Source organism: Eleutherodactylus coqui, chromosome 8, assembly GCF_035609145.1.
Source record: "Eleutherodactylus coqui strain aEleCoq1 chromosome 8, aEleCoq1.hap1, whole genome shotgun sequence".
Taxonomy (NCBI): domain Eukaryota; kingdom Metazoa; phylum Chordata; class Amphibia; order Anura; family Eleutherodactylidae; genus Eleutherodactylus; species Eleutherodactylus coqui.
The window spans coordinates 2,834,551-2,855,244 of NC_089844.1; the positions used below are offsets into that span (position 1 = coordinate 2,834,551).

General features: G+C 47.6%; 2 protein-coding genes across 2 annotated transcripts in view; both read right to left on the reverse strand.

Annotated features, from left to right (window-relative positions):
• LOC136577421 (scavenger receptor cysteine-rich type 1 protein M160-like) overlaps positions 1–20,694 on the reverse strand; it is a 126,351-nt gene that overhangs the window by 88,642 nt on the left and 17,015 nt on the right. The window lies entirely within an intron of this gene.
• On the reverse strand, positions 11,422–14,613 carry LOC136576109 (uncharacterized). The gene is made up of 2 exons (XM_066575130.1): positions 13,246–14,613; positions 11,422–12,268 (listed from the first exon to the last, which is right to left on the reverse strand). Exons 1-2 carry the CDS (start codon positions 14,611–14,613, stop codon positions 12,185–12,187), a joined length of 1,452 nt encoding a protein of 483 aa, XP_066431227.1. The 3' UTR covers positions 11,422–12,184.

Consider the following 20,694-nt stretch of genomic DNA (forward strand, 5'->3'; position numbering starts at 1 on the left):
CTCATGAGCCTTTCCAATCTCGGCTTGGTATAGGAAAACAAAGTGTTCCTCAAAATGCTAAAAAGTAATGTTAAATTTGTACGTCTCCTAAATAGTTAAAAAAAAAACAAAAGTTTTTCCAATGTGCGCCCAAAATAAAGTAAACGGGTGGAAATATAAATCTTAGCAAAAATTTCTATATTATGTTTGCACATATTTAAGATATTGCAGTTGGAAATGTGAAAAAATGACGATTTTTTCAAAATTTTCCCAATTTTGGCGCTTTTAATAAATAAACACAATTTCTATCGGTCTTTTTTTTCCGCCTAAATGAAGTACAACATGTGGCGAAAAAACAATGTCAGAATCGCTTGGATATGCAAAACCTTTCTGGTGTTTTTCCATGTTAAAGTGACACATGTCAGATTTGCAAAATTTGGCCTGGTCATTAAGGCGTAAACAGGCTTGGTCACTAAGGGGTTAAAGAAAATATTAGTGTTCTTATCAGATTTAACAACTTATATTTACGACAACCTCTTACTACTTCAAATCTTACTACTGAAACAAGCGGTGTAATTGTTAAAATTTCATTCAACAATATATGTTCAGTTATATATAATTATACAAAGTTGTTGCAAACACTCATTATATACATGCTGAAATATCAATATTGCATACCTTCAGCACCCAACTATCGTTTCCTAGATTGATACACAAAACTGTTACAATGTAGCTAATAACATATGTTTCTTCTTCTGTAACCACTTGCCAGAATGTAAGAGTGTAACACCATGTATGCTTTGAAAGTGTTTAATAAAAAATACTTTTGAAAAAAAAAAATGCTCGGGTGCTCGTTGCTCAAGTCGAACTTTTCGTAATGCTCAAGAGCTCGTTTCGAGTAACAAACCTCATTGAAGTCCATGGGCGACTCGAGCATTTTTGTATGGGACCGATGCTCCGCATAGGTTATGACTTGTCAAACACCAGAAAACATCAGAAAGTCATGGAAACACCACAGAAACGGATAGGGAAGGGCAGGGGGGCAGCATGCAGGGCTGCATCTGAGGCTCCCAGGTCCCACTATTAAGCCAAAATGGGGGGAGAGTCTGGCATCACCCTCCTAACAATTTACTTCGGACAAACCATCATTAACAAGGCACACGCGCTGGCACATCTTAGCCAAGCACCACACTACCTGCAACCAAGGACAATCACTGCCTGCAGGTGACACCGCTGCCTCTTCTCCTGGGTTACATGCTGGCATTGCTGTCCACCCCCTTCTCACCCACCCCTGCACGACTTTGCATCCGCAGCACACAAAGGTTTCCCTGTGCAGCGTTCAGCTGCCCTCATGCCACACGCTCGCTTGATAGCCACACCACCCTCATGTCTATTTATAAGTGCGTACTGGATTAGCAGGAACCGGAGGCACACACTGCAGAGGGTTGGCAGGGCCAGGCAGAGACCCTCTTTGAAAGTATGGGCGATAGCCCACAATGCTGTTGAGAATTGATGATAAATTGACGTACGATCATCATTCCAATTCCGTGCCATCTCTGTCATAAAATTGTCAGGAGCCACAAATGTGGGCATTAAGGGGACTCAGGTGCCAGCACTTCTACACTTCTGCACAATGCAGCAATACTCTTTGTTGGAAGCACAGGAGCGGGCCCAGGGTCAGGCTCAGTCCCTGCCTCCACCTTGTGTGACCCAAGGTGCCGCAAGTTACATAGCAATGAGAAATCCATGTGTCCCCACACAATTCATTCTGTGTAGGTGTCAGATAGCTAAATACCACAATGGGAAGTATTTGAGTTCCTTGGGCTTGCCTATGCTGTGGGAGCACAAAGATGGTATTACACAAGAAGAAATCAGAGCATCCAAACATGGCAGAGTTTCACACCACCAAGGACTCCAGCCTTGGCCCACATTTCTGCCCAAGTCAGTCAGTGCATTTGTGCCAGATAGGTAAAAAATCGCAATAGGAAGTCTTTGTGCACCAACAGCATAGGTAGACCCCAGGAACATTTCTGTAGCAAGATTATAGGCGGCCCCCAATACCGTTTTTTAAAGCAAGAGTATAGGCGGACCCCAGTAACATTTCTGCAGCAAAAGTATAGGCAAACCCCTCAAACCATTCAGTAGAAACTGCATGTGGCTAAATTATAGGCAGACCCCTGTAACATTTCTGTAGCAAAAGTATAGGTGGACACCAGTAACATTTCTATACCAAAAGTATAGGCGGACCCCAGTAACATTCCTGTAGAAAAAATATAGGCAAACCCCTCAAACCATTAAATAGAAACTGCATAGGCGGACCCCAGTAACATTTCTGTATCAAAAGTATAGGCAGACCCCTGAAACATTTCTCTAGCAAGAGTATATACGAACACCAGTAACATTTCTGTAGCAAGAGTATAGGCGGATCCCAGTAACATTTCTATAGCAGAAGTATAGGTAGACCCTTAGTAACATTTCTGTAGCAAGATAATAGGCGAACACCTGTAACATTTCTGTAGCAAGAGTATAGGTGAACCCCTCGCATCATTCAGTAGAAACTGCATAGGCTGACCCCAGTAACATTTCTGTAGCAAAAGTATAGGTGGCCACCAGTAACATTTCTGTAGCAGGAGGATAGGCAAACACTAGTAACATTTCTATAGCAAAAGTATGGGCAGACCCCAGTAACATTTCTAAAGGAAGAGTATAGGCAGACCCCAGTAACATTTCTATAGCAAGAGTATAGGCGAACCCCAGTAACATTTCTATAGCAAGAGTATAGGCGAACCCGTGAAACATTGGTGTACCAAGAATATGGCGGACCCCAATAACATTTCTGTAGCAAAACTATAGGCGAACCCCTCAAAACTTTAAATAGAAACTGCATAGGCGGACCCCAGTAACATTTCTGTATCAAAAGTATAGACAGACCCCTGTAACATTTCTGTAGCAAGAGTATATACGGACCCCAGTACCATTTCTGTAGCAAGAGTATAGGTGGACCCCAGTAACATTATTGTAGCAAAAGTATAGGTCAAACCCTCAAACCATTCAGTAGAAACTGCATAGGCAGACCACGGTAAACATTTCTGTTGCAAAATTTTTAGCAGACCCCTGTAAAATTTCTGTAGCAAAAGTATAGGTGAACCCCTCAAACCATTCAGTAGAAACTGCATAGGCAGAACCCATTAACATTACTGTAGCAAAAGTATAGGCAGACCCCTGTAACATTCCTGCAGCAAGAGTATAGGTGGACCCCAGTAACATTTCTGTAGTAAAAGTATAGGTGAACACCTCAAACCATTCAGAAGAAACGGTATAGGCAGACCCCAGTAACATTTCTGTAGCAAAAGAATAGGCGGACCCATGAAAATTGGTGTAGCAAGAGTATAAGCAGACCCCAGTAACATTTCTGTAGCAAGAGAATAGAATGACCCCAGTAAAAAAATTTTGCAGCAAAAGTATAGGCGGACCCCTGTAACAATTCTGTAGCAAGAGTATGGGCGAACCCCTCATATCACTCAGTAGAAACTGCATAGGCGGACCCCAGTAACATTTCTGTATCAAAAATAAAGGCAGACCCCAGTAACATTTCTGTAGTAAAAGTATAGGCGGACACCTGTAACATTTCTGTAGCAAGAGTATGGGCGAACCACCCATATCATTCAGTAGAAACTGCATAGGTGGGCCCCAGTAACATTTCTGTATCAAAAATATAGGCAGACCCCAGTAACATTTCTGTAGCAAGAGTATAGGCAGACCCCAGTAACATTTCTGTAGCAACAGTATAAGCGGACGCCAGAAACATTTCTGGAGCAAGAGTATAGACGGACCCTTGAAACATTGGTGTACCAAGAATATTGGCAGACCCAAATAACATTTCTGTAGCAAAACTATAGGCGAACCCCTCAAAGCATTCAGTAGAAACTGCATAGGCAGACCCCTGTAACATTTCTGTAGCAGAAGTATTGGCAGACCCCAGTAACATTTCTGTTGCAAAAGTATAGGCAAACTCCAGTAACATTTTTTGTAGCAAGACTGTAGGCAGACCCCTGTAAAATTGATGTACCAAGAGTAAAGGCGGAGCCCTGTAATATTTCTGTAGCAAGAGTATAGGCAGACCCCAGTAACATTTCTGTAGCAAAAGTATAGGCGGACCCCAGTAACATTTCTGTTGCAAAAGTAAAGGCAGATCCCAGTAACATTTCTGTAGCAAAGTATAGGCAGACCCCTGTAACATTCCTGTAGCAGAAGTATAGGCAGACCCCTGTAACATTTCTGTAGCAAGAGTATTGGTGAACCCCTGAAACATTGATATAGCAAGAGTATAGGCGGACCCCAGTAACATTTCTGTAGCAAAAGTATTGGCAGACCCCAGTAACATTTTTGTAGCAAAAGCTTAGGTGGACCCCAGTAAAATTTCAGTAGCAAAAGTGCAGGTGAACCCCTGAAACCATTCAGTCGAAACTGCTTAGGCGGACCCCAGGAACATTTCTGTAGCAAAAATATAGGTGAACCCCTCAAACCATTCAGTAGAAACTGCATAGGCAGGCCACACTAACAATTCTGTAGCAAGAGTATAGGTGGACCCCAGTAACATTTCTGTAGCAAAGTATAGGCAGACCGCTGTAACATTTCTGTAGCAAGAGTATAGGCGAACCCCTGAAACACTGGTGTACCAAGAGTATAGGCAGACCCCAGTAACATTTCTGTAGCAAAAGTAGAGGTGAACCCCACAAACCATTCAGTCGAAACTGTTTAGGCAGACCCCAGTAACATTTCTGTAGTAAAAGGATAGGTGAACCCCTCGAACCATTCAGTAGAAACTGCATAGGCGGACCCCAGTAATAGTTCTGTAGCAAAAGTATAGGCAGACACCAGCAACATTTCTGTAGCAAGAGTGTAGGCGAACCCCTGAAAAATTGGTGTAGCAAGAGGAAAGGCAGACCCCAGTGACATTTCTGTAGCAGAAGTGTGGCAGACCCCAGTGACATTTCTGTAGCAAGAGTGCAGGCGAACCCCTGAAACATTAGTGTAGCAAAGTATAGGCGGACCCCTGTAACATTTCTGTAGCAAAAATATAGGTGAGCCACTCAAACTATTCAGTAGAAACTGCATAAGCGGACCCCAGTAACATTTCAGTAACTAAAGTATAGGCGGACCCAACTAACATTTCTGTAGCAAAAGTATAGGTCAACCCCTCAAGCCATTCAGTAGAAAGTGCATAGGCGGACCGCAGTAACATTCCTTTAGCAGAAGTATAGGCAGACCCCTGTAACATTTCTGTAGCATAAGTTTAGGCAACCCCTAAAAAATTGGTGTACCAAGAGTATAGGCGGGCCGCAGTAACATTTCTGTAGCAAAAGTATAGGCAAACCCCTCAAACCATTCAGTAGAAACTGCATAGGCAGACCCCCATAACATTTCTGTAGCAAAAGTATAGGCAGACCCAGTAACATTTCTATAGCAAAACTGCTTAGGCGTAACCATAGTAACATTTCTGCAGCAAGCGTATAGGCGGACCCGAGTAACATTTCTGTTGCAAGAGAATAGGCAGATCCCAGAAACATTTTTGTATCAAAAGTTTAGGTGAACCCCTCAAACCATTCAGTAGAGACTGCGTAGGTGGACCCCAGTAATAGATCTGTAGCAAAAGTAAAGGCAGACCCCTGTAACATTTTTGTAGCAAGAATGTAGGCGAACCCCTGAAACATTGGTGAAGCAGGAGTATAGGTGGACCCCAGTATCATTTCCGTAGCAAAAGCATAGGTGGACCTGAGTAACATTTCTGTAGCTAGAGTATAGGCAGACCCCAGTAGCATTTCTGTAGCAAAAGTATAGGCAGACCCCTCAAACTATTCTGTAGAAACTGCATAGGCAGACCCCAGTAGCATTTCTGTAGAAAAGTTTAGGAAGACCCAAGTAATATTTCTGTAGCATAAGTATAGGCAGACCCCAGTAACATTCCTGTAGCAAGAGTATAGGTGGACCCCAGTAACATTATTGTAGCAAAAGTATAGGTCAAACCCTCAAACCATTCAGTAGAAACTGCATAGGCAGACCACGGTAAACATTTCTGTTGCAAAATTTTTAGCAGACCCCTGTAAAATTTCTGTAGCAAAAGTATAGGTGAACCCCTCAAACCATTCAGTAGAAACTGCATAGGCAGAACCCATTAACATTACTGTAGCAAAAGTATAGGCAGACCCCTGTAACATTCCTGCAGCAAGAGTATAGGTGGACCCCAGTAACATTTCTGTAGTAAAAGTATAGGTGAACACCTCAAACCATTCAGAAGAAACGGTATAGGCAGACCCCAGTAACATTTCTGTAGCAAAAGAATAGGCGGACCCATGAAAATTGGTGTAGCAAGAGTATAAGCAGACCCCAGTAACATTTCTGTAGCAAGAGAATAGAATGACCCCAGTAAAAAAATTTTGCAGCAAAAGTATAGGCGGACCCCTGTAACAATTCTGTAGCAAGAGTATGGGCGAACCCCTCATATCACTCAGTAGAAACTGCATAGGCGGACCCCAGTAACATTTCTGTATCAAAAATAAAGGCAGACCCCAGTAACATTTCTGTAGTAAAAGTATAGGCGGACACCTGTAACATTTCTGTAGCAAGAGTATGGGCGAACCACCCATATCATTCAGTAGAAACTGCATAGGTGGGCCCCAGTAACATTTCTGTATCAAAAATATAGGCAGACCCCAGTAACATTTCTGTAGCAAGAGTATAGGCAGACCCCAGTAACATTTCTGTAGCAACAGTATAAGCGGACGCCAGAAACATTTCTGGAGCAAGAGTATAGACGGACCCTTGAAACATTGGTGTACCAAGAATATTGGCAGACCCAAATAACATTTCTGTAGCAAAACTATAGGCGAACCCCTCAAAGCATTCAGTAGAAACTGCATAGGCAGACCCCTGTAACATTTCTGTAGCAGAAGTATTGGCAGACCCCAGTAACATTTCTGTTGCAAAAGTATAGGCAAACTCCAGTAACATTTTTTGTAGCAAGACTGTAGGCAGACCCCTGTAAAATTGATGTACCAAGAGTAAAGGCGGAGCCCTGTAATATTTCTGTAGCAAGAGTATAGGCAGACCCCAGTAACATTTCTGTAGCAAAAGTATAGGCGGACCCCAGTAACATTTCTGTTGCAAAAGTAAAGGCAGATCCCAGTAACATTTCTGTAGCAAAGTATAGGCAGACCCCTGTAACATTCCTGTAGCAGAAGTATAGGCAGACCCCTGTAACATTTCTGTAGCAAGAGTATTGGTGAACCCCTGAAACATTGATATAGCAAGAGTATAGGCGGACCCCAGTAACATTTCTGTAGCAAAAGTAATGGCAGACCCCAGTAACATTTCTGTAGCAAAAGCTTAGGTGGACCCCAGTAAAATTTCAGTAGCAAAAGTGCAGGTGAACCCCTGAAACCATTCAGTCGAAACTGCTTAGGCGGACCCCAGGAACATTTCTGTAGCAAAAATATAGGTGAACCCCTCAAACCATTCAGTAGAAACTGCATAGGCAGGCCACACTAACAATTCTGTAGCAAGAGTATAGGTGGACCCCAGTAACATTTCTGTAGCAAAGTATAGGCAGACCGCTGTAACATTTCTGTAGCAAGAGTATAGGCGAACCCCTGAAACACTGGTGTACCAAGAGTATAGGCAGACCCCAGTAACATTTCTGTAGCAAAAGTAGAGGTGAACCCCACAAACCATTCAGTCGAAACTGTTTAGGCAGACCCCAGTAACATTTCTGTAGTAAAAGGATAGGTGAACCCCTCGAACCATTCAGTAGAAACTGCATAGGCGGACCCCAGTAATAGTTCTGTAGCAAAAGTATAGGCAGACACCAGCAACATTTCTGTAGCAAGAGTGTAGGCGAACCCCTGAAAAATTGGTGTAGCAAGAGGAAAGGCAGACCCCAGTGACATTTCTGTAGCAGAAGTGTGGCAGACCCCAGTGACATTTCTGTAGCAAGAGTGCAGGCGAACCCCTGAAACATTAGTGTAGCAAAGTATAGGCGGACCCCTGTAACATTTCTGTAGCAAAAATATAGGTGAGCCACTCAAACTATTCAGTAGAAACTGCATAAGCGGACCCCAGTAACATTTCAGTAACTAAAGTATAGGCGGACCCAACTAACATTTCTGTAGCAAAAGTATAGGTCAACCCCTCAAGCCATTCAGTAGAAAGTGCATAGGCGGACCGCAGTAACATTCCTTTAGCAGAAGTATAGGCAGACCCCTGTAACATTTCTGTAGCATAAGTTTAGGCAACCCCTAAAAAATTGGTGTACCAAGAGTATAGGCGGGCCGCAGTAACATTTCTGTAGCAAAAGTATAGGCAAACCCCTCAAACCATTCAGTAGAAACTGCATAGGCAGACCCCCATAACATTTCTGTAGCAAAAGTATAGGCAGACCCAGTAACATTTCTATAGCAAAACTGCTTAGGCGTAACCATAGTAACATTTCTGCAGCAAGCGTATAGGCGGACCCGAGTAACATTTCTGTTGCAAGAGAATAGGCAGATCCCAGAAACATTTTTGTATCAAAAGTTTAGGTGAACCCCTCAAACCATTCAGTAGAGACTGCGTAGGTGGACCCCAGTAATAGATCTGTAGCAAAAGTAAAGGCAGACCCCTGTAACATTTTTGTAGCAAGAATGTAGGCGAACCCCTGAAACATTGGTGAAGCAGGAGTATAGGTGGACCCCAGTATCATTTCCGTAGCAAAAGCATAGGTGGACCTGAGTAACATTTCTGTAGCTAGAGTATAGGCAGACCCCAGTAGCATTTCTGTAGCAAAAGTATAGGCAGACCCCTCAAACTATTCTGTAGAAACTGCATAGGCAGACCCCAGTAGCATTTCTGTAGAAAAGTTTAGGAAGACCCAAGTAATATTTCTGTAGCATAAGTATAGGCAGACCCCAGTAACATTCCTGTAGCAATAGCATAGGCAGAACCCAGTAACATTTCTGTCTCAAGAGTGAAGACGAACCCCTGAAACATTGGTGTACCAAGATTATAGGCGGACCCCAGGAACATTTCTGTAGCAAAAGTATAGGCGAACCCCTCAAACTTGTCAGTATAGACAGCTTAGACGGACTCCAGTAACATTTCTAAAGCAACAATATAGGCGGACCTGAGTAACATTTCTGTAGCTAGAGTATAGGCAGACCCCTGTAACATTTCTGTAGCAAAAGTATAGGCGAACCCCTCAAGCCATTCAGTAGAAACGGCTTAGGCGGACCCCAGTAGCATTTCTGTAGCAAAAGTATAGGCGGAACCCTCAAACCATTCAGGAGAAACTGCATAGGTGTACCTCAGCAATAGTTCTGTAGCAAAAGTATAGTCAGACCCCTGTAACATTTCTGTAGCAGATGTATAGACAGACCCCAGGAACATTTCTGTAGCAAGACTGTAGGCGAACCCCTGAAACATTGGTGTAGCAAGAATAAAGGCGGAACCTAGGAACATTTCTGTAGCAAAAGTATAGGCAGACTCCAGTAACATTTCTGTAACTAAAATATAGGCAGACCCCAGTAACATTTCTGTAACTAAAGTATAGGCGGACCCAACCAACATTTCTGTAGCAAAAGTGTCGGTCAAACCCACAAGCCATTCAGTAGAAACTGCATAGGCAACCCCCTGAAACATTGGTGTAGCAAAAGTATAGGTGGACCTCAGTAACATTCCTGTAGTAGAAGTATAGGCAGACCCCTGTAATATTTTTGTAGCAAGAGTATAGGCAGACCCCAGTAACATCTCTGTAGCAAACGTTTAGGCAGACCCCAGTAACATTTCTGTAACTAAAGTATAGGCGGACCCAACCAACATTTCTGTAGCAAAAGTGTAGGTCAACCCCTCAAGCCATTCAGTAGAAACTGTATAGGCAAACCCTTGAAATATTGGTGTAGCAAGATATAGACGGACCCCAGTAACATTACTGTAGCAAAAGTATAGGCAGACCCTTGTAATATTTTTGTAGCAGGAGTATAGGCAGACCCCAGTACCATTTCTGCAGCAAAGGTTTAGGCAGACCATAGTAACATTTTTGTAGCAAAGGTATAGGCAGACCCCTCAAACCATTCAGTAGAAACTGCTTAGGCAGACCCCAGTAACATTTCTGTAGCAAAAGTATAGGCAGACACCTGTAACATTTCTGCAGCAGAAGTATAGGCAGACCCCAGCAACATTTCTGTAGCAAGACTGTAGGTGAACCCCAGTAACATTTTTGTAGCAAAGGTATAGGCGAACCCCTCAAATGATTAGGCAGACCCCAGTAACATTTCTGTAGCAAAAGTATAGGCAGAACCCTGTAACATTTCTGTTGCAAAAGTATGGGCAGACCCCTGTATCATTTCTTTAGCAAAGTATAGGCAGACCCCAGTAACATTTCTGTAGCAAAAACTGCTTAGGCGTAACGTTAGTAACATTTCTGTAGCAAGCGTATAGGCAGACCCGAGTAACATTTCCGTTGCAAGAGTTAAGGCAGATCCCTGTAACATTTCTGTTGCAAAAGTTTAGGCAGACCCCAGTACTAGTTCTGTAGCAAAAGTAAAGGCGGACCCCAATAACATTCCTGCAGCAAAAGTATAAGCGGACCACTGTAACATTTCTGTAGCAAAAGTATAGGCAGATCCAGTAACATTTCTGTAGCAAAGGTATAGGCAGACCCCAGTAACATTTCTGTAGCAGAAGTATAGGCAGACCCCTGTAACATTCCTGTAGCAAAGGTATTGGCAGACCCCTCAAACCATTCAGTTTCCTGAGCACCAGTGACCAGAACAGTATTTCATGTGAAGCGTGACAAGTGCCTTATATAGTGGGAGAATAATGTTCTTGTCCCACGCTCCTATGCCTCTTGTAATGCACCCCCCCCCCCCCCCCCCAAAAATACTTTATTTCCTTTTGCAGAAGCTGATTGACATTGATTGCTACAGTTAAGTTTACAGTTAACTATTACCCCCAGGTCTTTTTACATAGCTCCCTTAAAACCCTTTGGTGTATTTCATCTAGGCCTGTCCATATATATATATATATATATATATATATATATATATATATATATATATACATACACACATATATATATATATATATTGTGAGACGGTGACCGGCAAGGTGCTTGAGGGCAGGTATGTGTCGCCTAGGATGCTCTCCTATGCTGCCTTGGGGAGCGCTTGGGCAGGTACGTGCCACCGAGCAGCCTGGGCTTGGTGGAGGAAGCCGGCAGTATGGTGTCAGTAACATTAAGTTACTGACACGCTGTAGCAAGTAGGTGGCTCCAAGCTGCATAATCCGGGCCGGCTTTTCCTGGAGTGACCAAAGCGAAGGGTGGGATGGTCACTCGCACGTACCAGGTGGGGCTGGTACCAGGCCTTATAAAGCCTGGGCCTACAGGGACTGGAGGGACTTACCCATTAACCCCCGTTCCCCATTAAACAAAGACACCATACGACTATATGCTGGCATATTGTGGGTAGGCCACAGCCTTTATTAAACTGTATAAAACCTTTTAACGAATCCTCTATTTTTCTCCTTCCATGCCAAAAAATAAAAATGTCCGATTCTAACGTCGTAAAACTGAGGCGTAAGAAGGCCCCTCTCGGCCTGAAAAAGCCCTTCCATTTCTTGCTGGCATGGAAGTCCTCAAATTCCGCCACGAAGGATGCAGCATATTACTATGCTGCACTCCGCCCCCCACATGCCAGCAAAAGAGCCGACTCTACCCCATCCTGCAACCTAGATAAAAAGGTATCTAGCCCTATGTCGCTAAGATGCACTCCGTCACCTCGCATCATCCCGCGCTCTCTTCTCTCCAGCTCCCAATGACGTATTGCTATCCCACCTAACGCTCGCACATGCTTTGATATCCTAAAATTGACGGTCTTCCTTACTCTCTCGATGGCTTCATTATCTCTTGCTTCTCTCCAAATTCTTCTGGCCACGATGTCTGACCAAACAATTATGACCCTCTTAAAAAATTCCTTGAAACGAAAAATGTCCGCTTTCATCAATGCTATCAACTCCGCCACCTTTATCTTCCCAAGGTCATTTCCACCAGCGTGAATAACTAATATCACTCTGTCATTCTTCCAGCTGCTGATTTTTAAAACCTCCTGGAGCAGCCTGGGCCATTGTAATCCTCTAATACCAAGCCAACGCACTGGCACATTAAGGCCTAAATTCACGCCAATGGGCCTATTTCTGGCTCTCTTTTCCGCCCAGTATACATAGGAGTGGCCCACCACCCATACTGTCCAATCCGACACTGTGGATAAAATAAAAGAACAAAACCAAAGCAGAAATCGCAACACCATAAACAATATTATAGAACTCTCAGATTTGGCCGAACATATGACCGATAAGCATCTGATTTCCAACGACCCACCTTCTTAACCCCCTCGATACCCATGCCACACGCAAAAGCGGACGTCGCAGCTCCGATCCCTAACGAATGTGATCCGAATTCCGAGGGGTTAAGGCCTAGCATTCTAATGCTATTCCGCATGACCGCCGTAAATTGGTATTTAGTTAGGGGAAAACCCGACGCATGGCACAAAAACGGACCAGTCCCACCGTGTCTCTTGGCGAACTCCTTTACCAGTAACACCGGGCACCACTTTGTCCCCAATTTTCCCACTCTAATCCATTCTCCCATCCCGTATATGTCTGTCTTTGATCTTCTGACACCTATCTTAATACAGTCTTTGTCAATTACCACGTCTGAGAAAAACAGCCCCCCGGGCTTTGACTTGCACGCCGATACTAACTCCCCGATGCGTAATGCGGCAAAAAAGGCGATGGAAAAAGCCGCGCGAAAAAGCTCTGCTTCGGAAGCATCCGTGCAGACCGACTCCACCACGTTGAGAATAGCATTTAATAACTCGAACGTGATAGGGCGCCTGCCGTCCTTGGTCACCCTGTCCTTCTTCCACCCTTTTATTATTTGCCCAAAAACGAAGTCCTTCGTCACGTCTCTTGTCCCGTGTAAGCGCAACAAAAATGCTATGGCCGATAGTCGTTTTTTCGCCGCATCCGCTGAAGACCCGCTTTTACGCATCGCGGACAGGACATCTAATGTCACCGCCCTTGCTCTTTCTTCTGTTGGAAAAATTCCACCCGCCGCTGCTAACCATTCTTTCCATACTTTGTTATATCGGTTCCATGTGGTACTTGTTACTGACGCTTTAACGAGAGCTAACAGCTCTCCTCTATCACTTCCCACAAGAAAGCAGGGCAACATACCCCCTCGACCTCCGCCGTCGGGTGCAGCTCCCTGAAATGTGACATCTGAAAACGAGAAAGAGCATCAGCAGTAGCATTCAAATATCCTGGTACATGTCTCGCTTTAAACTTAACATTGTGCTGTAAACACCGTAAGATCAAATGGCGTAATGCTGCCAGCACCAACGTTGAGGATGACGATTGCTTGTTGACCATTTGCACCACCGATTGATTATCTGACCAAAAGCAAATATTACCGTTGGCCAACCTCTGGCCCCATATTTCCATTGCCACCACCAAAGGGAAAATCTCCAATAACGCTGTGTTCTTTATCCATTTTCTTTCAATCCATGTATCCGGCCATGCAGCACAACACCATTGATCACCCAATATTACTCCGAATCCATAAGAACCAGCTGCATCCGATACCAAGCCGATCTCTTCGTTCTGCTTCTCCTCCTCCAGACATATTACTTGACCGTTAAATGAACTCAGAAAAACTCTCCATATGTGCAGGTCTGATCTCATCCCTTTTGTCACCCTGACAAAATGATGGGGTTCCTTTACCCCTTTCGTTGCTAGTGACAACCGCCGGGAAAAGGCTCGCCCCATCGGAATGACCCTGCACGCGAAATTCAACAACCCTAACAATACTTGAAGTTGGTGCAGTGTAACCTTCCGAGAACTGCCCACCAACTCCACGACTTGGCGCAAACGCGCCACTTTTTCATCCGGCAAGTGGAAAGTCATTTCCTCCGTGTCGATTTCTATGCCTAAAAAACCGAGCCTCGATGCGGGGCCAACCGTCTTCTCATCCGACAAGGGGACCCCGGCTTTTCTCATCAAACTACGAAACGACGAAAGTAAAAACTCGCAGGCCGTCGAATTTGCCTGACCAACAAAAAGAAAATCATCCAAATAATGCGATACCGATGAGATGCCCGTCTCCACTCTTAACATCCATTCCAAGAATGAACTAAAAACCTCAAAATAATAACAGGAGATAGAGCAACCCATCGGTAGGCACATGTCAACAAAAAACTGGTCCTCGATGCTGCATCCCAGCAGATGAAAACACTGCGGATGCACCGGCAGGAGCCGGAAAGCCGATTCAATATCGGCCTTTGCCAACCAAGCGCCTTTACCTGCCTGTCTAACTAATGCAACCGCGCAGTCGAAAGACGCATATGACACCGCCGCTTGCTCTTTTGATATTCCGTCGTTGACTGATTCACCCGACGGATAGGATAGGTGATGGATAAGTCTGAACTTGCCAGCTTCCTTCTTCGGTACCAGTCCCAAAGGGGAAACCCGCAAGTTCACGAAAGGCGGTTCCCGAAATGGGCCCGCCATTCGACCCAATTCTTCCTCCTTCAGCAACTTCTCCATCACCAACTGCTTATTATCGCGAGCGGACTTTAAATTCTGGCAAAAAGACGCCGACGAAACTGGGGAATGCGGGATAAAGAAACCTTCAGCAAACCCCGCTCTAAGCAGGTTTGCTTCCAGTCTCCGTGGGTACCGGTCGAGCCACGGCTCCAGGTACTGGACGCTCACCGGCGTTCGCCCCTGTGCCGGGAACTCCCGTCGCTCGTTGGCGTCGGAAACAACGCAACGCCGTGTGCGAACCTCCGCAGACCGAGCATTCGTGCCGAAATTTGCACGATGCGTAAAAACGGCAGTGGCCTTCGTTGAAGGCCCAGCAAGAACCGGACGGTTTTGGGGCCGCAGCAGCCTGCTGTCCGCTGGCTCCTGCGGCCGATCCTTGAAAGCTATGTTTTACGGGTTTCTGCGCCAGGATCAACTGGATCCAAACGTCTGTCGCCTTTGACGCCCAACTGATCTGCTGTGAACCCGAAATTCTGCGACGAAAATCTTCGTCGTATCGCCACCAAGCCGATCCCCCGTGCAACTTATATGCACTGTGGATCGTGTTGATGTACACGAGCAATTCCGGGCCCTTCTGCGGCTGCTGCTTGCACACTACATGAGCCAAAATCAAAAAGGCCTGTAGCCAATTCCCAAATGTTTTGGCTACTTTGGGTTTTTTCTCGCTCCCACGTTCAGTGAACCTTTCCCTGTCAACTGACACGTGTTCGACTGATAACAGCGACCATATATCCACATAGTTACCATTTATAATTTTTGATACCACTTCGTTCTCCAGCCCCGCATCCAACGGGGCTACTCCACAAAACAGCGAGTCTGCTAATTTCAGACCCTCACTCACCCCTGCCACCGAGGGCAGGCACCTTTGTCCTTGTGCTGGACCACCAACCTCGGGCGAGGCCGCCCTCCCCGGTTTATCATAGGACACTAGAAGCCCTTTATCCATATCATATTTATCCACCAAGGCTCTGAGAGCCACCATAAATTCATCCTTCCGGCTCGTGCCGGACACATTATCCCAAACTTTATTTAACTGAAACGACTCACCCGCCTCGTTGACCTCCGGCATAGCCAAGGGAACGTTAGGGGCGGGCAGTGATGTTTGTTGGTACTCCCGTGCGTATCGTGCCGTGCCACTTTCTTGGGGGACACGCCGGCTCCTCGGGCTCCTTGACATTGTAGCCCCACAGGCTGACATCCTGTTACCCGGTCTGCTCCCGCGCTCTCCTTGTCTGATATCTGCAGAAGAAGCCGGTGACCGTGAAAACAAATTCCTCATGACCTGCATCTCCACCTCTCGGTTGCTCTGCCCTTCCCTCCAAGTCACCGCTTCTGCCTGATCACCCCGTACGAATCTGCTCCTCCTCGTCTCCTCTCCTCCTGCTGAAGATGATGAGCAGCTGCGCTCCTCGCGCGCCCTAGCTGTACGCCTGCTACTTGCCCCCTCTAACTGCCTGCACCTATCCTGCCCTATAACTCTACCGCTGCTATGATGGGGGCGGCTTAAGCTATTGCGCGCTGCGCAATGCTCCGGGGAGTCCCTCTCTACACTGCTGCTGGATGAAACCCTGAACTCCCTGCGCCTGACTGAAGACACAGTTGGAGGCCCCCGGCCCCCCCGCGCTATGGCGCGAAAATTCGCCGCCTCTTCTTCGCTGTCTGCCGGCCTGCTCCGCGCTGGTGGGCGAAAATACGCTGATTTTTCGCTCCCGGCGCCCGCCCCATACCGCGCTGTGGTGCGAACTGTCGCTGCTTTTGAGCGATGAAATGATCGCCCCTTCCACGCTGTAGCGCGAAAATCGTCCACCTCCTCTATTCTGGTCGCTGCCCCCCCCCTATCCCCCCCTAAGTGCTGGTGGCGAATATTCTGCCCTCTGTTTGACTGGCCTTTTTCGGTTCCCCTCCCTCCCCCCCCACTCTCCCCCCCGCTACTCGCGGCGCACGATGAGGGAGATGCACTCTCTGGCATCTCCCTCCTAACGGTCGCTGCATCTCCGCGGCCGGATCTATATCCTGTGCGCGGAACCCTACGCGCGCCTGCTGCTGCACGTGGCGTGCGCTCCGGGACCTCGCTCCTTGGGACCTCGCTCCTTGTACTGCCGTCAGCCGCGGGGATACCTCCTCCCGTGCTGGACTTACCCGACCTGGACGCTGCCGTACCTCCACGGGTAAGTGTTGTCCTCTCCGCTACCTCTGGCTCACCGACTCCCATGCGTTCTGCTGGTTCCACCTCCTCCCTACCGCGCTGAGACCGCACGGCGCTGTTCCCTCCGAGTCGCTCCGGTCTTGGGCTGCTGTTACGTCCGCCTCTCTTCGCCACCGGGCTGGGGCTCAGTCGCGCTGGCGGGTTTCTTCTCCGGGTTGGTCTTCCACGTGGCTCCTCGCTGCTGGGCAAAACCGGCTGGCTGGTGCTCGCTCCTTCTTCCGCCGCTGTCGTCCCCGAAAGGTCTTCAGCCATCTTCACGAGCCAGCTTGTGCCCTGGCTGGCCACCACGTCCTTGATCATCCGCATTAGCTCCTCCATTCTTCAGCTGTTCTGGGTCCGTCTTCACTCTTCTTCTCCCGGTCCAGAATGATCTTCCTCTTCCTTCTTCTTCCTCTAACCCTGCTAACTCCACCCCTAACCCCTGGTCACTTCCTTTCTTCCTGACCCCTCCCCTCCAGTCCTCAGCATCTTCGCCAGTAAGCTTTGCTGCTATCTAGCCAGCAGAGAAAGCGTCTGGCTGAGAGCCAGAGAGAGCATCTGGCTGAGAGTCAGAGAGAGGGCTCTGTGGAGCAGGAGCCCGGCTAGCCCAGCATGTGGGCTGAGAGAGCTGAGACCTTTGCAGGTCTGAGAGTCCTGGCTGGCTGTGTGCAGGAGCCATTTTGTTACCACTGTGTAGACAGGGACGCTACATGTTTAGTAAGTGCTCAGACGAGCAGGATTTACTTTATGTTTGCCTGATGCTAAGGCCTGTATTTTGCTTTGTTTGCTTGGAAATAAACCCAGGCAACGCCTGGACTAAAGACTTTATCCCATGTGTCACTGTCTCTGACTGCTTATGCCCAGGTTGCTACCGATCCTAAACGCTAATCCCTCACATATGGTGTTTGGATGCGGGCAGCGGTCTTAAAGAGACATACACCAATTAATGGACATTTTGCTGCAGCAGCTGGAGAACCGTTGCTAAGGGCAACCGCCCAAGAGAGATTGACTGGAGAGTGCTGTAACCCCCCATGTCCTGGGTGAAAGCTGCAACGGCACCGCCATCAGATACAGCCAAGATGGAGGATCTGATGAAACAGCTGACGCTAATGACGGCAACCCAGCAAAAAGTCCATGAGGAGGCCATGAGAGCTCAGGCCGAGACTAATGCTATACTGGTGGAAGCCAATCGGTTAGCCTTGCAGGAACAACAGCGGGTTAACCAGCAGCTGCAAGAGCAAATCCTGGCGGTGGCTCAAAGTGTGCAGAGATCGGCTGGTTCGCCCCCCACTACCAGTACCGCGGTACAGGCGGCCTTACAAAAGATGACACCCACCGATGACATTGAGGCCTATCTTGCGGTCTTTGAGAGAGTGGCCGAGAGGGAGAAGTTACCGGCGCCTCAGTGGGCTGAGGTAGTAGCTAGAGATGAGCGAACGTACTCGTCCGAGCTTGATATTCATGCGAATATTACGGTGTTCGTGATGCTAGTTACTCGTAACGAGTACCACGCGGTGTTCCGGTTACTTTCAGTTTCCTCTCTGAGACGTTAGCGCGCTTTTCTGGCCAATTGAAAGACAGGGAAGGCATTACAACTTACCCCTGTGACGGTCAAGCCCTATACCACCCCCCTGCTGTGAGTGGCTGGAAAGATCAGATGTCACCTGAGTATAAAAATCGGCCCCTCCCGCGGCTCGCCACACATGCCTTGTGACTTAGCTGAGGGAAAGTACTATCGTGCTGGAGCTGCTGTAGGGAGAGCGTTAGGAGTTAGTGTAGGCTTCAAGAACCCCAATGGCCCTTCTTAGGGCCACATCTACTAGTGTGCAGTACTGTGTTAGCACAGTATTTTATTTTTTTTTTCCAAAATTGGATCTGCAGAGCATTGCGCCCTGCAATAGGGACAGAAGTGGGGGTTAGGCAGGGAGAGTGTTAGGAGTTAGTGTAGGCTTCAAGAACCCCAACGGTCCTTTCTAGGGCCACATCTATTCGTGTGCAGTACTGTCCAGGCTGCTGTTAGCAGTGTTGCATATTTTTTTTTTTTCTCAAAACCGGCTGTGCAGAGCATTGCACCCGGCATTAATACTACAGGGATAGAATTGTGTAGGCAGGGCCAGAAGACATACATTATTCATTGAATACACGCAGTGTGGGTGTTCCTTGTAAAAAGCAGGGAAAAAATTCTATTTGGCCTGCCTCTGACAGTACTCAGGGCTCTGTGTACGTGTGTGCTGTGCACTGAACGTTCAGAAAAAATCAGACGCAACCAGCTACAGTTGAGTGCAGCCTTGCGCCAATTTCTTTCCTGCCTGGGAAATACCTGCTCTGCCACAGTTAATAACTCTGCAACAGTAAAGTTCTGTGACACTTTTGCAGGGCCGCAACACAGTGTCAGTTATTAAACTTATTATTCAGTGAATAGACGCAGTGGGCCTATCCTTTTAAACAAAAGGGAAGAAAGTATATTTGCCTTGCCTGTGTCAGTCCTAAGGGCTCTGGGTACGTGTGTGCTGCGTGGAGAACGTAAAAAAATCAGACGCAACCAGCTACGGTTGAGTGCAGCCTTGCGCCAATTTCTTTCCTGCCTGGGAAATCAAATCACTGGTAATACAGCATGCTGAGGGGTAGGGGTAGGCCTAGAGGACGTGGACGCGGCCGAGGACGCGGAGGGCCAAGTGAGGGTGTGGGCACAGGCCGAGCTCCTGATCCAGGTGTGTCGCAGCCGACTGCTGCGCGATTAGGAGAGAGGCACGTTTCTGGCGTCCCCACATTCATCGCCCAATTAATGGGTCCACGCGGGAGACCTTTATTAGAAAATGAGCAGTGTGAGCAGGTCCTGTCCTGGATGGCAGAAAGTGCTTCGAGCAACCTATCGTCCAGCCACAGTTCTGCGCCGTCCACTGCTGCAAATCCGAATCCTCTGTCTGCTGCTCCTCCTTCCTCCCAGCCTCCTCACTCCACTACAATGACACATGCTCAGGAGCGGGAACACTCCCAGGAACTTTTCTCGGGCCCCTGCTCAGATTGGGCAGCAGTGGTTCCTCTACCACCAGAGGAGTTTATCGTCACTGATGCCCAACCATTGGAAAGTTCCCGGGGTCCGGGGGATGAGGCTGGGGACTTCCGGCAACTGTCTCAAGACCTTTCAGTGGCTGAGGAGGACGATGACGATGAGACACAGTTGTCTTGCAGTGAGGTAGTAGTAAGGGCAGTAAGTCCGAGGGAGCAGCGCACAGAGGATTCGGAGGAAGAGCAGCAGGACGATGAGGTGACTGACCCCACCTGGTGTGCAACGCCTACACAGGACAGGTCTTCAGAGGGGGAGGCACGGGCAGCAGCAGGGCAGGTTGCAAGAGGCAGTGCGGTGGCCAGGGGTAGAGGCAGGGCCAGACCGAATAATCCACCAAGTGTTTCCCAAAGCACACCCTCGCGCCATGCCACCCTGCAGAGGCCGAGGTGCTCTAAGGTCTGGCAGTTTTTCACAGAGACGCCTGACGACCGACGAACAGTGGTGTGCAACCTTTGTCGCGCCAAGATCAGCCGGGGAGCCACCACCAACAGCCTGACCACCACCAGCATGCGCAGACATATGATGGCCAAGCACCCCACAAGGTGGGACGAAGGCCGTTCACCGCCTCCGGTTTGCACCGCTGCCTCTCCCCCTGTGCCCCAACCTGCCACTGAGATCCAACCCCCCTCTCAGGACACAGGCACGACCGTCTCATGGCCTGCACCCACACCCTCACCTCCGCTGTCCTCGGCCCCATCCACCAATGTCTCGCACCGTACAGTCCAGCCGTCGCTAGCGCAAGTGTTGGAGCGCAAGCGCAAGTACGCCGCCACGCACCGGCACGCTCAATCGTTAACCGTCCACATAGCCAAATTTATCAGCCTTG

What these genes read in the sequence shown, in the direction of transcription:
- LOC136576109 (XM_066575130.1), bottom strand. Translation starts at nt 14,613, where the DNA reads ATGGAGAAGTTGCTGAAGGAGGAAGAATTGGGTCGAATGGCGGGCCCA. An exon ending in CGACGGCGGAGGTCGAGGGG is followed by an intron (nt 12,269 to 13,245) that starts GTATGTTGCCCT and finishes TTTTATCCACAG; the next exon opens with TGTCGGATTGGACAGTATGG.